The sequence below is a fragment of the Brachyhypopomus gauderio genome, chromosome 4 (genome assembly GCF_052324685.1).
Source record: "Brachyhypopomus gauderio isolate BG-103 chromosome 4, BGAUD_0.2, whole genome shotgun sequence".
In the NCBI taxonomy this organism is placed as follows: domain Eukaryota; kingdom Metazoa; phylum Chordata; class Actinopteri; order Gymnotiformes; family Hypopomidae; genus Brachyhypopomus; species Brachyhypopomus gauderio.
This window is the reverse complement of record NC_135214.1, coordinates 7,503,850-7,522,805: the sequence shown is the minus strand read 5'-3', so window position 1 is coordinate 7,522,805 and position 18,956 is coordinate 7,503,850. Positions and strand designations below refer to the sequence as shown.

Genomic DNA, 18,956 nt, shown 5'->3' with positions numbered 1-18,956 from the left:
AGCAAGATAATGACCCTAAATGTGGCCAAATCTATTCAAAATGGGTCACAAGGCACAAAATCAAGCTCCTCTCATGGCCATCTCAGTCCCCAGACCTCAACCCAGTATAAAACCTGTGGTGTGAGCTGAAGAAGAGAGTGCATAGGAGAAGACCCAGGACTCTGGATGATTGAGAGCATGGACGTAATTTTGATTTCAAAAGTGGGGGGGGACATGGATTCGTCGCTATATAAATATTTGGTTTTAACCGTAAAAACTGGAGGGGACTTTTGAAAAAGTGGGGGGGACATGTCCGTCCCCCCCCAAATTACGTCCGTGATTGAGAGGTTGTGCAAGAGGAATGGTTGAAGATCCTTCTTTCTGTATTCTCCTATCCTGTGAAGAGTTGTCAGAGAAGATTAAGTATGGTCTTGTTGGCAAAGGGATGTTGTACAGACCATGGGTGTACTATAACCAGGAGTCCCAATGATTGAGGAATAGGTCATTTAATGGGAAATAATTATTTCTTAGTCAGGATATTTTTTTCCACTTGAGTTGAAGGTTTCTTTTTCAAAATTTTTTCAGAGTGAGAATTTTAAAAAGTATTTATTTTAAGGCTTTTAACACATTTTAACCAGTGGTGCCAATAATGATGGATGGTGCTATGTATGTATGTATGCCTCTAAATGCTGCATCTTGTAAGTATCCACTGCATAACTTCCCATTTAGTTTGGCTTTTCATAGTTCACATATTGTGGTATTCAAATCACACATACATTTGAGAATTTATCAGAGTTTTAAAATAAGACTTTGATGGTTAATAACGCCCTCACCTGAGACTAAAGTCGAATTCTCATCCAAACATCTCTTGCCTTTTAAAGACAATTCTCCTCGGTCATGTACATCTGTGTTCATTCTTTGTGTGTACACTGTGGCCTGTTATGACTAAATCCAGGTTTTCTAGAGTCTATGATGGTGTTACCAAGCTCCTGCAACACATGTGATTTCTGATACACAAACTTCTCACTCTGAATGGGTGAAAACCTTCAGTATGACAAACTGTATAAACTCTGATTATTACAGGTTCATTGACCACTGGAGTGTATTGTATGGTGCTATTTTGTTGATGTTCATATACATATGTATATTCTTTACTGGTATATTTGAGAATTTATATTTCAATTATGTGTAAATAAATCACCAATAATTTTGTAAATAAGAACACAAAACCCAATAAACAAACCAAAAAACAAAACAAAACCAAAACAAATTCAAAGTCAGACCAGCAAGGTTCTGGCAGAGATTACTGACCAAAGAGGCTATATTGCAGAGAAACTTACATCTCAGTCCTCAAGGTACAGGTCCTATGACAAAGTGACCAACCAGTTACATGGACTACAATATCCAAGACCGGATTTGGGTTTGAATTTGAAGGTTAAATTCCACTGGTATATATGGATGTGGTTCCTGATTCCCTATACCTGCCTCCATGAGCACAAGGCTGATTGGTGCCCACCTGTGCTCAGAGCGGTGCACGCGGCTCTCCTGCCTGTTCTGTGTTGATGAGGTGATTTCTTGCGTTGGCATCAGCAGGTATGAAACGGAATTGTTACAATTTACTACAGTAACAGGCTAATGATTGACGTTTGTGAAATGCTAATTTCACTGTTCCGTGTCTACAGTTTGAAACGATAACTGCTATATCAGCTTAAATGTGGCTTTTCGTAGTTTACGGAAACGAAACGAGAATGCGTTTGTTATAGCTACCCAATTACGCAATAAAAAGCGCGAAAAAAATGACTTAAAATTACTTTTATGTACAGATACTATAATGTGTTCACGACTGCGTTGTTATACTGGGTCTTCATGAATGTAAGTGAGCGTTTACCTTAATGAAGACATACTAGGTTTGAAAATATGCGAAACACTTACAGTAAAACTAGCAATATTATAAGATATTTTTAAATTAACCAACGTGTTTATATGTAGGCTAATAAACGTGTAAAACCGTTGAAACCAAACATTGAAACGATTAATTCTATGTGATTTTCAACTATATTGAATATATAGCAATGTTTTTGCATCGTTCAATGGTTTTTTCCTAACTCGAAACTAGCTTTACGAGTACAAGGGTTTGTTGTGTTCATTTGTTGTTGTTAGTTCATTTAAGGCTAAAATAACATTTTAATGATCAAAATATAGTATACACGTTTTTTTATTGTATATGTTTGTTTCTCTGACAACGGCTTTAAACATTAGGTTACAAGACAAGCGCCTGCTTTGCCGGTGGTGTATGTAAATCACTATGCGTTATGTTCTGATGCACGCCGGCGTTTTGAAGATGTATCCCACACGAGCACACTAGGGCTGGTCACCGCGCACGCGTAACATGCCTAACGTTTACATAGTTTGTGCAAACAGATAACGTCTCATTTTTAATTTACATTTTTGGGCTATACAGTAATTCTATTGCAGTGTGAACAGAGAATGGGGAAGAGAATGAAATGAGAGAGAGAGAGAGAGAGAGAGAGAGAGAGAGAGGCAGGCTAAGGACGAGAGGATAGTATAGTTACTAATTAAGAACTATTTTGGGGTGGGGGTGGGGTTATTTTCTAAGCTTCATAAAGAATATAAGGTTTCTGCTCTTCTGCTGTGCTGTTCTGGTTACTGAGAACAATTACTGAGTTTTGCTCAGTAATTTTGTTCTTGAATATTTCCATGCGAGTCTGTTCTAGATCAGCACATTGTGGTTCTTGAGCTGAGTGCAGGTCCCATTTCTAGTTGTTCCTCTTTGCTTAGTTTGATATCTTCTCAGGACATCTGGGTGTCTCTTTCATGCTGAGTTCCTTATAGTAGATTTCATTATTTTTAGTTACACGTTTACAGAACAGAAGAGCCTGGCGCTTAACGTTGACCTTCCCTTACATACATGGTCACATATGTTCTAACTGATAAGGAAAGACAACTACTTCCTTAATAGCAGTTACATACCGATCATGCTCACTGATCTGTTACGTTTCCTCATCAAAGAAAGCTTGGAAGTTTCATTTCTATTGTGCACACACTCTCTCCCACCTAACCTGTATAACAGTATACTGAATGCAGTAAAAGTTACTTCTGAGAACTGATAAAAGCAAAATAGATCTGTGCCTTCTTAACGCTCTCATTTTTTTCCTCGTAGGTAATCAAACAAGTCATGTGAAAAACGACATGTCAATGTTGGCCACTAGATGGCGAAATTGGCTGTTGTTTCCTGCAGTGGTATTTGACGTTCTCAACGGTAGGGTGTCAGACTCCGGGTATGAAATGCACTACCCCGTGCAGTTTAGTCCCAGTATGTATATCCCTGTTACCTACGGTGTTTCAGCATTGAGCTCTAAACCAAGGGGTTTCACATCAACCCTCAGGGGCCCTCTTACAGCGTCTTGCTCTAATCTGGTGAAAACCTCATCCAGTCAATCAAGACCAATAGCCAATAATCTGACTCTAGTTTGATAGAAAAAGGAACATGAACAATACACATGCAGTCTGGACATGGCTGTCTCTGAACATCAGGTGGGAACCCCTTGCTAGGTCCTCTTGCAATGTAACGTCAGCGTAATTTTGTTCCAATGCACACGTTGAGGTGTAAATTTGAATGACAGAGTTTGTCTAAGTGTTGAGTTCTGTGTGTTGTGAAACAGACTTAGATCTATTAAAACACCTCCCCATAAGAGCTCTTACGTAGTCTGTTGTTAATGTACCTTTATCAGAAATATATGCATCTGTGATGATTACAGCACCTTGTGTTAACAGGCCAAGCAATGACACCGTATGAGACTACAGGAAAACCACATTATCTCTCACTTCCGTTTGGCTGTGTAATGTCACGGTAGTCGTCCGTCAACGCAGCACCTTCATGTGCTAGACTCGAGTGTATCCTGTTCTGGGCAGCAGACGTTGTGGTGCAGGGGTGGTGTGTGTGTGTGTGTGTGAGAGACAGACTCAGAATGAGCCTCTCCTGGCCTCCGTGCGGGCTGCAGGCCCTGCTGGCCTTCCTCACAGGACTCCTGTGCAGCGGTGAGATCACAATCTAATCTGACACTTTACTGTCTCTGTGGCTAATAGATTATTTCTTATTTGCTTGCTTAGATCTGTGTTTGCTATTGTATACCGACAACCTTTTCGCACACAGCAGTCCACATCAGAGTGAAGAAATACCATGCAGAAGTTACTGTAACGTACAGGGCATCTGTTGACGCCATACCATAGAATTTACCATAGAATTTACCAAAACATAATGAATTGTTTAGAAGGAACTTTTAACTTGATAAACAATTAAAACTTTTAACATTTTAGTTATATCAATCATCATTAATCATCATTAATCTGTTTAAATCATTAATCACCATTAATCTTTTTAAATCATTAATCTGTTTTATCTGCACAACTGACATGAGCAGAATCTCATGATTTATAGCCAGCAGAGGTTTGTCATTAGATTTGCTAATTTCTGGATGATTTTCATGGGCTAGTTTTAAAGAGCTCATGTTGTTTTAAGTAAATAAATAACTTGGTGTTGGTAGGTTTTTAGGCCCAAAGAAATAAACTCCTGTGTGCTGTGAAACCTGGTCTGTTATGTATAGCAAAGCTGTGAAATATGGAAACAGGAATTTGAGATATTGGAGATAAAAATGCAAAACTGTTAATCAGGACGTCCCTTTAGCGTAAAAATGCAGAAAATACAATGCAGATCTTTGTCTTATTTTGTGGCTTCGAACAATGTAACACATTTATCATCTAGTCAATTTGACATAAACTACTGAGAACTATAGTGAGTTTAATCCATGTATTAATTTGTAACATTTTAATCTCAAAATCCTGTAACAGAATGAACATTTCGAGGTGGATGTTTGTTTCATCGAACAAGCTCGTGTGTTCCTTGCAGGTGTTATCAGCGGTCAGCGGCTAGTGGAGATGCCAGCAGGTCCGCTGTTCCGCGTGAAGGGCTTCCCCATGGCCCTCTCCTGTTACGTCAGCAACTTTAAGGGATCGTCCCAGCAGGACTTTGCTTTCTCCGTGTACAAGGATTCGAAGCAGGAGCAGGAGATCCGTATCATTCACACCTCTGACCCGAACTACGCTTACGCCATCTTCATGAGCAGAGTGAACACCAGAGACGTCGCCATCGAGAGGCTGTCGGGCTCCTCTGCTGTTCTACACTTTGCTTCCCTGCGTATGGAGGATGCTGGAACTTACGAATGCTTCACACCAAACACAGACGGGACTTATTTTGGATCATACAGTGCCAGCACAGAAGTGAATGGTAAATGTCCTCTACCTTCTACACATTACAATATGGTTTTAGATCATATACCAACATATGAGAGAGATTGAAGAGGGATTAGGAGAGAAATTATTAGAGAGATTGAGAGATTTAGTACTGTAGTAATTTTTGCTAATATGTACTTTTACTGTAGTATACTGCAAAAAATGCAGAAAATCATACATTTCAAACACGTCTATTCCATCCTCAACAGTCATTGAGGACACCCTGGTGGCGTCGTCCTCTGACCCTGCGTCTCTCATCGTCTCTGAGGGGGATCCCCTCCAGCTGAAATGTCAAGTGTCTAGTCAGACCTTCCAGCACACTCACCTGTCTGTAACGTGGTACGTGCGTGGCACCGAGCAGACCTTCCCCATCATCTCCCTGGACAAGGACCTGACTGTGAGACCAGGGGCATCGTTTGAACATCGTTACCTTTCAGGGCTTATCAGCATAGAGAAAGTAGAAGATACCACCTACAGGCTCAGGATAAGTCAGGTGCAGCCGTCAGACAGTGGGGAGATCTACTGTCAGGCTGACGAATGGATCCTAGATCCTGATCGCTCCTGGATGCGCATTGCCTACAAGAATACCACAGGCTCCAATGTAAAGGTGGAAACTCTGAGTAAGATTAACCATTCCTTTTCATCCTAACCATTCCTCTTGACAAGTTACCTTGATGACCAGAATTAAATGATTAGAGCTCAGTGTGCAGTTATTCAGTCCTGTTATTTCTACAGACAGTGAGTGGTATTAATGAAGCTGCTTATCTCTGTGTCCTGGCTGCTAGATGTTAATCCAGATGCAGACTCCTTCACCTCTCATATTGAGCTTTTGACCGGTGAAGTCCAGGAGGGAGGAACGCTGGAGATACGCTGCAGTGTCAAGGCTCAGAACGTTCAAACACGTTTCTTCTCAGTGTCCTGGCTGAAGAACCGGCTCGAAGTGGCCCAAATAGGACCTTCTGGGGTTTTGACTGTGTCTGCTGAATACACAGGAAGGCATAAGAAGGGGGAGCTGAGAGCCCTTAAGATCAGTGACAGTGTTTTTGCCCTCATCATCCAACCAATCATGAGTGGAGACCAGGGCCAGTACCAGTGTCGAGTGTGGCAGGAGGAGAGGACAGACAGTGGGCTCTTCACCAGAGGACACAGTGAGATCTCCTCTGAAGAGGCGGTACACATCATACCCAAAGGTCAGACACAGGCATTCCTTTTATTATACTTACCGGTATATTATTCATTTTATTATATAAGTAAAATGTACTTATAAACCATATACAGCATGTAGTACAACTGTGTTACATATTGTACTACATATAGTACAACTGTGTTACTGAAATGTTATGATTCACAGTTACTACATACAAGAGTTACTCACGATTAAGAGCTTAAAATTGAGGTTCATATGTTTTTTACCAACAATAAAATGTCATATTAACTAAATGTTATTGATTAGTAAGACTGAATTATGTAAATTAAATATGCAATAGCAAACCGATATTTCACTGAACCGTCATGGTCTTCTGAAAGCGGCTGTACTGTAAACCCTGTCTGGCTCCTGACCTGCTGTTCACCTGTGTTTGGTACAGAGAGCAGTCTGGCTGTGCACATGCCTGCCCAGCTGCAGGTGACGGAGGGGGAGATTCTGCAGGTCACCTGCAGGGCGTCTGGGGCCAGCGGCCCAACATCTGTCTCCTGGAAACACAAAAAACCAGCAGGGAGCTCCTTCAGTGACATCATTACTCTGAGTCCGGACGGAGTGATGGAGGCGGGCCCTCTCTACCAGCAGAGACATGTGCGGATATTCCGGCCCAATTCGACGGACTTCACGCTGGAGTTGGGCGGGGCTGTGGTGTCTGACGGCGGGACCTACATGTGCACAGTGACGGAGGGCAGTGGCACTAAGTCTCAGCAGGCCAACGTGTCTGTTAGTTCTGTTGGTATGGCCATTTGCTAGTGATTATTTACATTTGAATATGAATGGGACGATACAGAAGGGACGGTATGGAGTCTCCAGAGAGTCCTTAATGTCTCCCTGAGACAAGTGAATCTCAACAAATATCGAGAGTACGAGGAAACAAATGCTAACTGATATCAGTTGGTGATTCATGCATGTTTTATTTTTGTTCATATTGAAACAGTTTTATGATAATCTTTCAAATAAATTCAGTGTTATAGGAAAGCCATAACTGTACCTTTTAATCAACATGCTGGATGTTTAGATTGGTCATATGGAGCTACAGTATGTATTTATTATTGCTGAAACATGTTACTGTCACTTAATTATTGGAGATGGTGTTTATCTGACTGATCACCATTTTCTTTCCTATCCTTAGAATCTCTTGTAAAAGTGGTCTTGAAAAGTCGTGACACAAATGCAGTTGAGAATTCAGTCATCAAAATGATTTGCCAAGTCAATGCACCTAAACTTCCATTAGGTGTGACGTGGAAGTTTCAACCAGAGAGGTCACAAATACAAAAAGACATTCTCAGTATGTCCTACACTGGCGCCATGTCATATGGAGGAGACCAGAAGGGCTTTCAGATGGAAACCCAACTACACGAATCAGGCAAAAATGTCATTCTCACGATTTTGAGGGCAAGCAGAAGACAGATGGGGACTTACTGGTGCCAGATCGATGCGTACCAAAGAGATGTTCAGAAGGCTAAGAAAGTGTCCAATGCACTGGGCATTGCTGTCCGCAGACCCGGTATGAATTCAATTAAGTGAGAATATGATGTATGTGAGTTGTGACTGCAATGTGTTAATTATGTAAATTCTTTAGGTCATTCTGATGTTTTCAGTTGGTACATTTTGAGCCTTCTTCTAATTTGAGTCTTTTCCTAATTTGATTTCCAAATTTACCCAACCAACCGTTCCACCACCAGGTGACTTCAACTATGTCTCTCTGCCTTTTTTTGCACTGCAGAGAGTAAAATGTCTGTGTCCACCAAACCCAAGTCTCATCTGGAAGCCCAAGGCAATGGTAATGCAAAGATGGACTGCTTGGTCACCTCGCCAACCTTTAACTCCTCTCAATTTGGAGTGACGTGGAAGAATGGTGACCTCACCTTGCTAACAGTGAAGCCTGAAGGTGTGGTGACTCTGGGTCCTGCAGCCCAGGGGACGGACCAGAGGATCAGTGTGGTGAAGACTGGGAGACTCTCTTTCCAACTAACCATTCAGCAGGTCAGGTCAACTGACCAGGGCTCCTACCACTGTGTGGTCGAGGAATGGGTAGAAGACCCTGATGGCGTCTGGTATCAACTTCAAGAAAAAAATGCATCCATGAAGCTTGTTGTCACTGAAAAAGGTGTGTTGCCCATAGCAGTGTACTCTTCAGAAATACATAGTTTGGTATGTTTGTATGACTTGTGTATGTTGTCATTTACATGTCAGGTCATGATTTCAGCCTGACCAAGATGAGTATATCAACGTCAGTCACAGAGGGAGAAGGCGTGGCTTTGAACTGTTCACTGCAAACAGCAGAACTGGATTCCACATTTCAGTACTCTGTCAGCTGGTTCTTTGAAAGCCAAGATCGGAAATCCCTTATCAATAATCTTCTGACCTACAATCACGATGGTCGTCTCCAGTTCCATGACCACGAGCTTCAGAAGAGAATGCAGTTCTACAGGGTAACGGAGCGACAGTTCCAGCTGTCCTTCCTGCGTTCTGTGGCCTCAGACAGTGGGCGCTACTATTGCCAGGTAGACCAGTATAAGCTTGATTATGGTGGAAAATGGGAGCGGAAGGCAAGTGATAAATCGGGGGATTCTCATCTCAATGTGACCTTTACAGGTGGGTCCCTCTCTAGGGCTGGATACCCAGTGTCACAGTACCTTTACATCAATGCAGATAGTGTAAATATGGAACACCTGTATTATTCTTCTACTAATTCTACTCATGTATTGCTGCTTCTTAACAGTTAGCAAACTCCAAGTGAAGAAGGTTAGTGAGAGTCTCAACGTTACCAACCTCCAGTCTGGCTTCACAGTGGAGTGTGAGATCAGCTCTCGCTCCACTGACACGTCCGTGTTTGAGGTGACGTGGTTGAGGCGTCAAGGAGACGAGCGACTCATCATCTTCACTGCTCGTCGAGATGGAACGCTACACAGTGGGATGCCTGATGGAAGACTGGTGTACTCCCGGCCCAGGCTTGACCTCTACACACTCACCGTAACTAATGTTGACCCCTCTGACAGTGGCCAGTACCAGTGTCAGGTGCAGGAATGGCTCCAGATCTCTAGGACCTGGAGGAAAGTGGCTGAAGACAAATCAGGAGAACTTTCTATTCATGTAAAATCAGAGGATAAGCCAGCTACAAGTGCTTTTATTTTGAAGCCGTCTCTTGATTTAAATCAAACAGAAGGAGAGCAGGTTGATATTAGTTGTTCTATTATTAGTGACAGCTGGGACCCTCTGTTCCACTACACTCTCAGCTGGTATTTGGAGAGGCAAGACTCTGAAAGCAGAAGCTTTTTACTGTCCCACACATATGATGGACATCTAAAATACCAAACAGAAAATCAGCAACTTAAGAGCAGACTCCAGTACTTCAGGCCCACTAATAAAGACTTTCACCTCATCGTCTCAAACTCAATTCCAGATGACAGTGGGCGATATGTATGTGAGGTTGTACAGTACCAACTAGACTCTGACAGTGTGTGGAAAAAAACAGGATCCTCACAATCACTTTCAGTTAAGGTCACCGTGCGCAGTTTTGGTGAGCATGATGTCACCCGTCATTTCCTTTCTTTACACCCACTTTCCACAAACCCATATATCTATCAGACCAAGCTTGCTTTATTCCCATATCTGCATATGCCTTTGTAAATTAATTTTGTCATTGATGTTCATCTATCAACCACAGAAAAATATTTGATGTTTCTGTGCGTCAAATACTTGATATCCACTGAGAAGCCTAATTTATTGTTGCTTCTTAACAGATATCAAACTCCAAGTAAAGAAGATTAATGAGAGTCTCAACATTACCAACCTCCAGTCTGGCTTCACAGTGGAGTGTGAGATCAGCTCTCGCTCCACTGACATGTCCGTGTTTGACGTGACGTGGTCGAGGCGTCAAGGAGACGAGCGACTCGTCATCTTCACTGCTCGTCGAGATGGAACGCTGTACAGTGGGATGCCTGATAGAGTGCTGGTGTTCAAGCGGCCCAGGCTTGACCTCTACACACTCACCATAACTAATGTTGACCTCTCTGACAGTGGCCAGTACCAGTGTCAGGTGCAGGAATGGCTCCAGAGCTACACTAAGACCTGGAGAAAAATGGCAGAAGACAAATCAGAAGAACTTTCTATTAATGTCCATTTACCTGGCCCAGGTGAGAGCAGTTCTCGAACATCTACACATGCTCCTATCATTACAGACTATTTAATGCTCCATTTAAAAAATAATGTAATCATTTTCTAGATCATCGACCATGGTCTCCTGGGAGTATCCTGGGAATCTGTGTACCTATCATTGTCATCCTTGTTATGGTCATTGTAATACTGTTGATACGAGCTCAGAAGATGTCTGCTTCAAAAACACAACCACAAGGTCTGTGGGCTGAGAACAACCCACTCAAAGATGTAACAGACCCGACCCTGGATGAAGAGTGCAAATCCTCATAACCAAAATGGACAGAATGTATTTGTACAGATTACAAGAGCATAATTGTATTTGTACTGGAAAAGACATCTTAGCATCTGTTTTAGCAAAAAACATATATATTTCAAAATGTCTGTATTCCCTTGCAATGTCTTTTCTCTGAACTTTGTTTGAATTTGGTTACCTTAACATCCCTACTGTCTTCTGGCCCTCATTACGTAGTTACACAGATTCTTTTTCAGAGAGAATCCGTACAACAGTGACATAAACAGTAAACAGTCCACCTAGTCAGTCTTAGCGAGGAGGACTGTGAGATCAGCCCCATGAGCTAGAAACCTTAAAGCAGAAGATTACCTTCCCTGCTCTGGTCTCTAATGTCCAGTCTTCTTGCACTGGTATCTAACATGCAGTCTTCCTGCTCCGTTCACATCTACACTCATGGCCCCTCCCTGCTGTTTTCAGCCCCGCCCACTCTTCATGGACTCTTTAAGACTCTTGAAACTGTCTGAGTCTGGATGTGCCTGCTTGCCTGCTTTTTTGATCCTGTCTCTGGAAGCTGGAAGCTGGTTTTTGTTCAAACTCGGCCTGTGCTTAGGTACGGCGCACTCCAGCTGTTTCCTGGGCGTGGGATGTATTTCCATGACAACCACTGCTGTACTGAAGACAGAAATGGCACTTCTACTGAGACGTTGTGATATTGAAACATTGTTTAAAGCTGCCATGATCATGTATGGAGTATTAATGAAGAAGGCTCATACTTATCTGCTGAGATCTGTGTATGTTAACAGAACCATTGGACTGCTGTGATTCTGTTTGTGAGATGATCATGTCAAAATGTGTAAGTTATGCAACAGTTGCAGAATTATTTAAATGTGTAAAATCTTAGTGTTAGTGTGTAAAAGAGACGTGTGTGTGTGTGGTGATGTGTGTGAGCGTGTAAAGGAGACAGAGTGTGTGTGTGCTGATGTGTGTGAGCGTGTAAAGGAGACAGCGTGTGTGTGCTGATGTGTGCAGACTTCCTTCTCTGTGACTGTGGTTTCTCACCGATTTCAAAGTAGGGCATTGCTAACATGCAAATAAGGAAACTGCTGAACTGATAGTTTCCTTCTGTCTGACTTCGGAGGTTAAAGACAAATGCTAAGGTCTTGCTTTTTGCTGATCAACTATTGAAATTATTCAATTCCTCTTTTCCCTGTTAATCTTTTTATCAAAGCTTTGGCAATGCAAGTGTGAATGTTTGCCGTGCCCAAAAAGTGCCATTGAGTTTAACTAAATTGATAAATGTGTGAAAAATGTTGGAATATGCAAAAAAAGAAAATCACAAACAAATGTAAATGAATTTTTGCTTTGCCATTGATTCATCATGTTTTTCCCCAAATTAAATTAATAATTTGACCACATGTAAATTTGCAATCTCTACAAAAACCTCCATGTCAACATTGTTCCATATTACAGCCTTCAGTGTGTGGGCTTTACAGAGTCTTCCTTGGAGAGTACATAGTCTTCCTCTCCAGCTTGGTGTGGTTTCACTACAGTGGGAGGAGGAAGGTGCTGCTACTGAGTTTGAGCCACTGTGCACTTCTTTAAAATTTGAATTTTGTGATTTTATAAATGTAAACGATTTGCACAATATCAATAATGATACATTATTAACATATACATTTTAAGTAAATATGTATGTAGTTCTATCTATCTGTCCATCTGTCTGTCTGTTTGTTTCTCCTCCTCCTCACACTGTATGTTATCATACTTTTAAACTTCTCTTCTTTGCCCTCATAAAGCACTTAACATGTTGTGCTCTTTTTGTTACATCAAGTGTTTCGACAGGTCTTTGTTCACCCATGAGGCTGAACACACTCATGTACATGTCCGTGTTGTAATCCAGGAAGTGTGATATGATTTAATTCAGCAGTCTGGTAATATTAATGACAGTAGGAGTCTTCATATGGCAATATCTTTTCACTATTTATATGTGGGATTATTTTCTTAGACAACACTTAAATGGAGCCAATTCTAATAAAATAATTTTACACTAATTTGTCAGTGGAGGATTTTATCTGTAGATGCACGTGTCCTAGTGATAAACAGCCTCCTCTAGTGGTCAAATATGTTATTGCCTTATTTTTTGTCCCATTTAGATATGCAAAGATAGCGTTCCATAAATACTCTTCTCAACCCCTTCATTTTAACGTGGAATGATCTTTATTTTCATATGTGGTATAGAACCAGTCCACCGTGTCAGGACACTGGGGATAAACTGGTCAGGCTACTCTAAGGCCCTGAAGGATTTGCCAGACGTTCTCTCTGCATGACATTCGAAGAAGAAATGGGTGACACTGGACATAATGTCTTTTCTTAATGTCTTTTTTGTTAGTGTAGGCTGTGTATGACTTAGTAACAGTTACCAGGAAGTTCAGCCAATAATAACTTTTTTTTCCAACCAATAAACAATGTTTTTAAGCTATTCAGAGCATATCCCTCTAGCTTTGTTTCTACAAACACAGAGACACTTGGTAAAAAACTTGAACATCCATCACATGTGTGATTAAACCGTTTAAACTGATTAAACTGTGATTAAACCATTTAAAGTGTTTGTGTCTGAATCTGTTTGTAGGTGTTTGGCAGATGAAGAATTGTGTTGTACCCAAACAATACAAATATACGCCATATGGCACAAGAAAATGTATTAATCCTGCACAAGTGATTTAATTAATCCTGCATACATTTTATTAATCCTGCACAAGTGATTTAATTAATCCTGCATACATTTTATTAATCCTGCACAAGAGATTTAATTAATCCTGCATACATTTTATTAATCCTGCACAAGTGATTTTATTAATCCTGCATACATTTAATTAATCCTGCACAAGTGATTTTATTAGCCTGCATACATTTTATTAATCCTGCATATGCTATTTTATTAATTCTGCACAAGTCATTTTATTACTTGCACTTCTAAGCAGACCCTAGCTTCCAGATGGTTCGTCTCTCAGGACATGGACACTATACGAGCAGCCTGATGCGTGTGTTGGGCTCAGAGTCTTCCTGCGTGTGCCAGAGCAGTACTTTTCTAACATACAAGAACCTCACATCAGACAGACAGTGTAACCTTTCTTCTAAATGGATAGTGGATAGAAGATGTGGTTTTGAAAGAACACTGCTGCAAATATTGGTAAATACTCATTACAAGAGATTTTAAACACAAAGCACTTAAACTCAACATGTCTACCTATCCTCAGCCCACTCTCATTACCATGGTGATGTTTGACAGCGCAAATAACACTTGGTCCGCCTTCAGAAACAGCAGAAAGGGGTTGGGGGCGTCGTTCTGTAGATAATCTGATGTGGCCAGCTTCTTGTGTTCAGGTAGAGTCTCTGACACCTCTCAGACCACAGAGGGAACAAATATATCCACCAAAGATGTGTAGTTCATTACAGTTCATTACAGCTCATTATAGCTCATGGTAGTTCATTAGAACTACAAAATCTAGACCTGCCTCTGACAGAACATATAGAGACTGAACATGCCGTTTTTGGTTTTCTCGTTATGTAATATCAGTAGTCATCTACTGCCTCCCTCCCACACCAGTGGATAGACGGCGGGGTGGGTCTGTGGGAGAGCTGGGCGTTACCCTTCATCCCCTCTTCCTCAACACCCCACTGGGGAATGAGGCTCGCTGCGTGTACAGATTAAAATAAGCACTCGCACAGCCAGGAACATCATTACACTTTACTGTGTGAAGAATGCAGCTCAGACCAACAGGCTTTAACTAGAGTCAAGGGATTATGCTAAAGGTGTGATCATTGGTTTATTTAAGTTACTGTAAAATGCTAATAATAATAATCATAATAACAATAATACTACACTGAATTTATGTAGCGCTTCTCAGAAACCCAAAGATGTTTATAATAGTCAGTAGATAAAAGGACATGAATGGACAGAACGTAATGTATAGAATTCTGTAGAATGTAATACAGAACACAGAACACCTGCAGAACACAGAACATCTGCAGAACACTGTGTGTGTGTGTGTGTGTGTGTGTGTGTGTGTGTGTGTGTGTGTGTGTGTGTGTGTGTGTGTGTGTGTGTGTGCGTGTGCGTGTGCGTGAGCATGTGTGTGTGAACTGTAGATCTGCATGGGTGAGTATGGTCAGCAGGATGAATGGAGTTTCATGGACATGTACGCCACTCTCAGGTGCAGTCAGAGTGGCTGCTGTCCTCAGTCCTGCAGAGGCAGTGTGGTCCTTGGGGAGTAAACACCTGGCTGCCCCCAGCTCTCTGAGGACAGGAGTTCCTCCTCACACAGGGAGCACTAACTCGTGCCTGCAGCTCACAGAGTGAATTTGGTGTTACCTTGTTCAGTTATATGGATACATCTTGTTTTATAGCATATCTGGGCTGTGTGCTTTGATCATTGATCATTGGAACTAGCCTGTTATCATCAATTTTAACCATTTGCCATATGATCATTCCAGATCTTCACTCTGAAGTATCACTGGTTAGCATGGCCGGAGTGGGCCACTTTTTCAGCCCGGGAGTTTCATGCGCAAATCCGGCCCAAAATTATTTTTCCCTCCCAATCGGCCCAAACTAGAGATTGACATGAGCCGGCCCATCGGGAATCCTCCCGAATCTCCCGATTAGCCACTCCGGCTCTGCTGGTTAGCATGGACATTCCTGATCTCCACTATGAGGGATCACTGGTTAACATGGTCATTCCTGATCTCCACTATGATGGATCACTGGTTAACATGGTCATTCCTGATCTCCACTATGATGGATCACTGGTTAACATGGTCATTCCTGATCTCCACTCTGAGGAATCACTGGTTAACATGGTCATTCCTGATCTCAACTCCTCAGTAGTTAACATATGATCTTGGTATACCAAGATCATATTTATACCAAGATCATATTTAACCAAAATAAATTTGACCTTAACTCCATGTGAAATTCTACATCATGCTAAGAACCAGCTCTTCTTTTCTCTGGTTTGCACCAAATTCCTGTTCACTTCCTGCTGGCCACATTTACTATGTTAAACCCTAAATCAGGTTAGCCAAGTGGTAATCCTCTGACAAATGGCGGTAACCCTCTGAGGTATATTATGGACAAAGAACTTAAAAAAGGTTGGTAATGTGTATTCCCATAACAGGGGCATCACAAAAGAATGCCCATTCATCCATCCATTGTCATGCGCTTTATCCGGGTTCGGGTCACGGGGGCAGTAGCCTAAGCAAAGAGGCCCAGGTTTCTCTCTCCTCAGCCACTTCTTCTAGCTCCTCTGGTGGCACCTCAGATGCCCGAACCACCTCAACTGGCTCCTATACTCCCAGAGCTCCCCCCAGTGGAATCCCTGAGGGACACGGTCGAATGCCTTCTCCAAATCCACAAAACCAGTGGGGAACCGTCAGGGCCCTCTACGCCCTCTCAGAGGGCCTAAAATATTCTTAAATAATTATTCAATTTTATTTTATCTACTTACAGTTTGACAATCGACATCTAAACAAATACAAGAATATAAGCAAATAAATTATTCAATCGTGTCTATTCAATCTGTGTTGGAAGGTGAGGGGTTAAGTGGAAGCCTGTGAGCCTGTGTCTCCCCCTATCAGGACTGTGATGCCCGCTGTTCGTTTACAGAGGGCCTGGCAGTTATAATTCAGCGCAATACCAGTTTCAAATGACAGCAAAATTGACCAATCATATCTTCTCTCTTAGTGGGCGGGCTTAACTGTATGATAATTTCCGCCCGCTGTGGCGACGCTAGCTGTCGTTAGCACCACCGCTAGCTAGTTTCGATTCATCCCTTTGACGTCCTCGTGCGCGTTGTTTACATATTCCGCTTCCGAGAACCACGGATCTGTGAACCTTTTTTTGTTTGGAAACTTATTTTGCTTAAGACGTTATCTAGTACAGATATTATTGTTTATTGCGTTTTTAAAGCTGTACTGTCGTCTGTTTTTCTTTATTCTTTATTGCAGTTTATTAAGAAAGGAAACAATTTTTTTTCGGGGGGGGGGGGGGGGGGGGGGTAGCGGGCCCAGGTTTAAAGGTCACGGTTCGCTACTGCACAAAACACATGTGGACTGGTTGAGCATACTCCCATGCACCCACCTGGACCCTTGCAAGGGTAAAAAGCTGGTCCAGTGTTCCACGACCAGGACGGAACACACATTGTTCCTCTTGTAACTGAGATTTGACTATCGACCAGACTTTCTTCTCCAGAACCCCTGCATAGACCTTACCGGGGAGGCTGAGGATTGTGATCCCCCAATAGTTGGAGCAAACCCTCCGGTCCCCTTTCTTAAAAAGGGGAACCACCACCCCGGTTTGCCAGTCCAGATGCGCTGCCCCTGATGTACACGCAATGTTGCAAAGACGTGTCAGCCAGGACAGTCCCACAATATCCAAAGCCTTAAGAAACTCAGGGCGGATCTCATCCACCCCCGGAGCCTTGCTGCCAAGGAGTTTCACAACTACCCTGGTCACCTCAGCCTGGGGCAAACCCCCGTCCGAGTCCCCCAGCTCTGCTTCCTCTAAGACACAGTGGGATCCTCGAAGTATTCCTTCCACTGCCTAATGACATCCCCAGTCGAGGTCAGCAGATCCCCAGCCACACTGCATACAGTGTTGGTCGGGAACTGCTTTCCCCTCCTGAGTTGCCTGACGGTTTTCCAGAATGTTCTCGGAGCCAATCGAAAGTTACTTTTCATGGTCTCACCGAACTCTTCCCATCGAGTTTTTGCCTCCACAACGGTCAAAGCCGCAATCCTGGGTCTGCCAGGTCTGTCCGGCATCCTCGCCCGCCATCTGATCCAACTCACCACTAGGTAGTGATTGGTTGACAGTTCAGCTCCTCTCTTCAACCGAGCGTTCAAGACACATAGTCGCAAGTCCAACGACACGATTACAAAATCGATCATCGAGCTGCGACCTAAGGTGTCCTGGTGCCATGTGCACTTATGGACACCTCTGTGCTGGAACATGGTGTTCGTTAAGGACAGACGTCTATGTGTCGAGCATAAAAGTCCAATAACAAAACACCAGGAACGGCCTCTCCGATCTGAACACAACAGAATGTACTTTCCTTAATCTGATTTGTCATAATTATTTTTTCAGTAAGGTTATTTATTTATGTTTCATGTGTGTTAACCCGTTACCTGCACCTCTTTCTTTCTAGGGGTTTGGGTGGGGAAGTGTAGGTGCACAGTGGCTAATGTGACACACCCCTACCTGACAGGAATTTCTGCATCCTTGAGATTTTAGTTTTGTGTATTTGATTCCACTGTTTATTACTGATTTAATGGGACTTCTGCATAGTTTTTTATGTACCTGCCACGTGGTGATGACCAGACATGACCTCAGAACAACTGAGTAATTGATGTGTTTGAATGTGAGGAGTTATTGATTCATTTGAATGAGAGAGGTAATGTAGATAAAGACATTCCACACAGCAGTACTTTACACGCACACACATTTCATTTGCAGGTCATGTTTTGTACAGAACTGCTTTGAGTCAGTGGCGTCTGGTTTCATATCAGCTGAGAGAGAAATGTTGACAGATGGCTCAGTTTTCCAGTTTGTGAATGTCATCTCGTAGCAAATGAACACAATCCATCTTTCTCTCCCTCAGTGCAGTTATTGCCTCCTGGTTCTAGAACTGTGATTTGATCGAGCCATTTCTGGATCCTTCTCAGCTCGGAACATTAAAGCCATGGCATAGGCATGGTAGCAGTAGCAGAGAGTGACAACTGATATTTTAAAAAATCATCTCTGAGGTGAGGAATACGACGTCAGTGGGCCACTGCGAACCTCTGGGGTGTCCTGAAAACCACCTTACCTCTCTCATCTCTTACTACTGCTGCTTAATAATAACAACAATGATAGCAATAATAATAATAATAATAATAATAATAATAATAATAATAATAATAATCATCATCATCATCATCATCATCATCATCATCATCATTATCATCATCATCATTTATAATCCGATTCCCAGGCTCCCTGTGCCACAAAATATACAAGAAACAAGCAAACATAAACAC

General features: G+C 42.3%; 1 protein-coding gene and 1 long non-coding RNA gene across 3 annotated transcripts; one reads left to right on the top strand and one right to left on the bottom strand.

Moving 5' to 3' along the window:
* Positions 1-1,335: 1,335 nt before the first annotated feature.
* On the top strand, positions 1,336-12,298 carry cd101 (CD101 molecule). 2 transcript variants are annotated; one of them, XM_077001913.1, is made up of 13 exons: positions 1,336-1,572; positions 3,161-3,534; positions 3,775-4,038; positions 4,907-5,284; positions 5,499-5,909; positions 6,075-6,479; positions 6,876-7,226; positions 7,623-7,997; positions 8,217-8,600; positions 8,687-9,088; positions 9,216-10,013; positions 10,237-10,629; positions 10,719-12,298. In XM_077001913.1, exons 3-13 carry the CDS (start codon positions 3,969-3,971, stop codon positions 10,919-10,921), a joined length of 4,170 nt encoding a protein of 1,389 aa, XP_076858028.1. In that variant the 5' UTR covers positions 1,336-1,572; positions 3,161-3,534; positions 3,775-3,968; the 3' UTR covers positions 10,922-12,298. The 2 variants fall into 2 exon arrangements, with proteins under 2 accessions (XP_076858028.1, XP_076858029.1); XM_077001914.1 differs by lacking the exon at positions 1,336-1,572 and adding an exon at positions 1,668-1,851 and having other exon boundaries at positions 3,161-4,038.
* On the bottom strand, positions 4,561-5,867 carry LOC143512052 (uncharacterized). The gene is made up of 2 exons (XR_013130351.1): positions 5,765-5,867; positions 4,561-5,684 (listed from the first exon to the last, which is right to left on the bottom strand). It is a non-coding gene; the product is annotated as an uncharacterized LOC143512052 (long non-coding RNA).
* Positions 12,299-18,956: the final 6,658 nt, after the last annotated feature.

Excerpts from the sequence above, each read along its gene's own strand:
- cd101 (XM_077001913.1), top strand. The coding sequence starts at position 3,969 with ATGAGCCTCTCCTGGCCTCCGTGCGGGCTGCAGGCCCTGCTGGCCTTC. Across the intron at positions 5,910-6,074 it reads TGTAAAGGTGGAAACTCTGA|ATGTTAATCCAGATGCAGAC; the intron begins GTAAGATTAACC and ends CCTGGCTGCTAG. Across the intron at positions 7,227-7,622 it reads CGTGTCTGTTAGTTCTGTTG|AATCTCTTGTAAAAGTGGTC; the intron begins GTATGGCCATTT and ends TCCTATCCTTAG.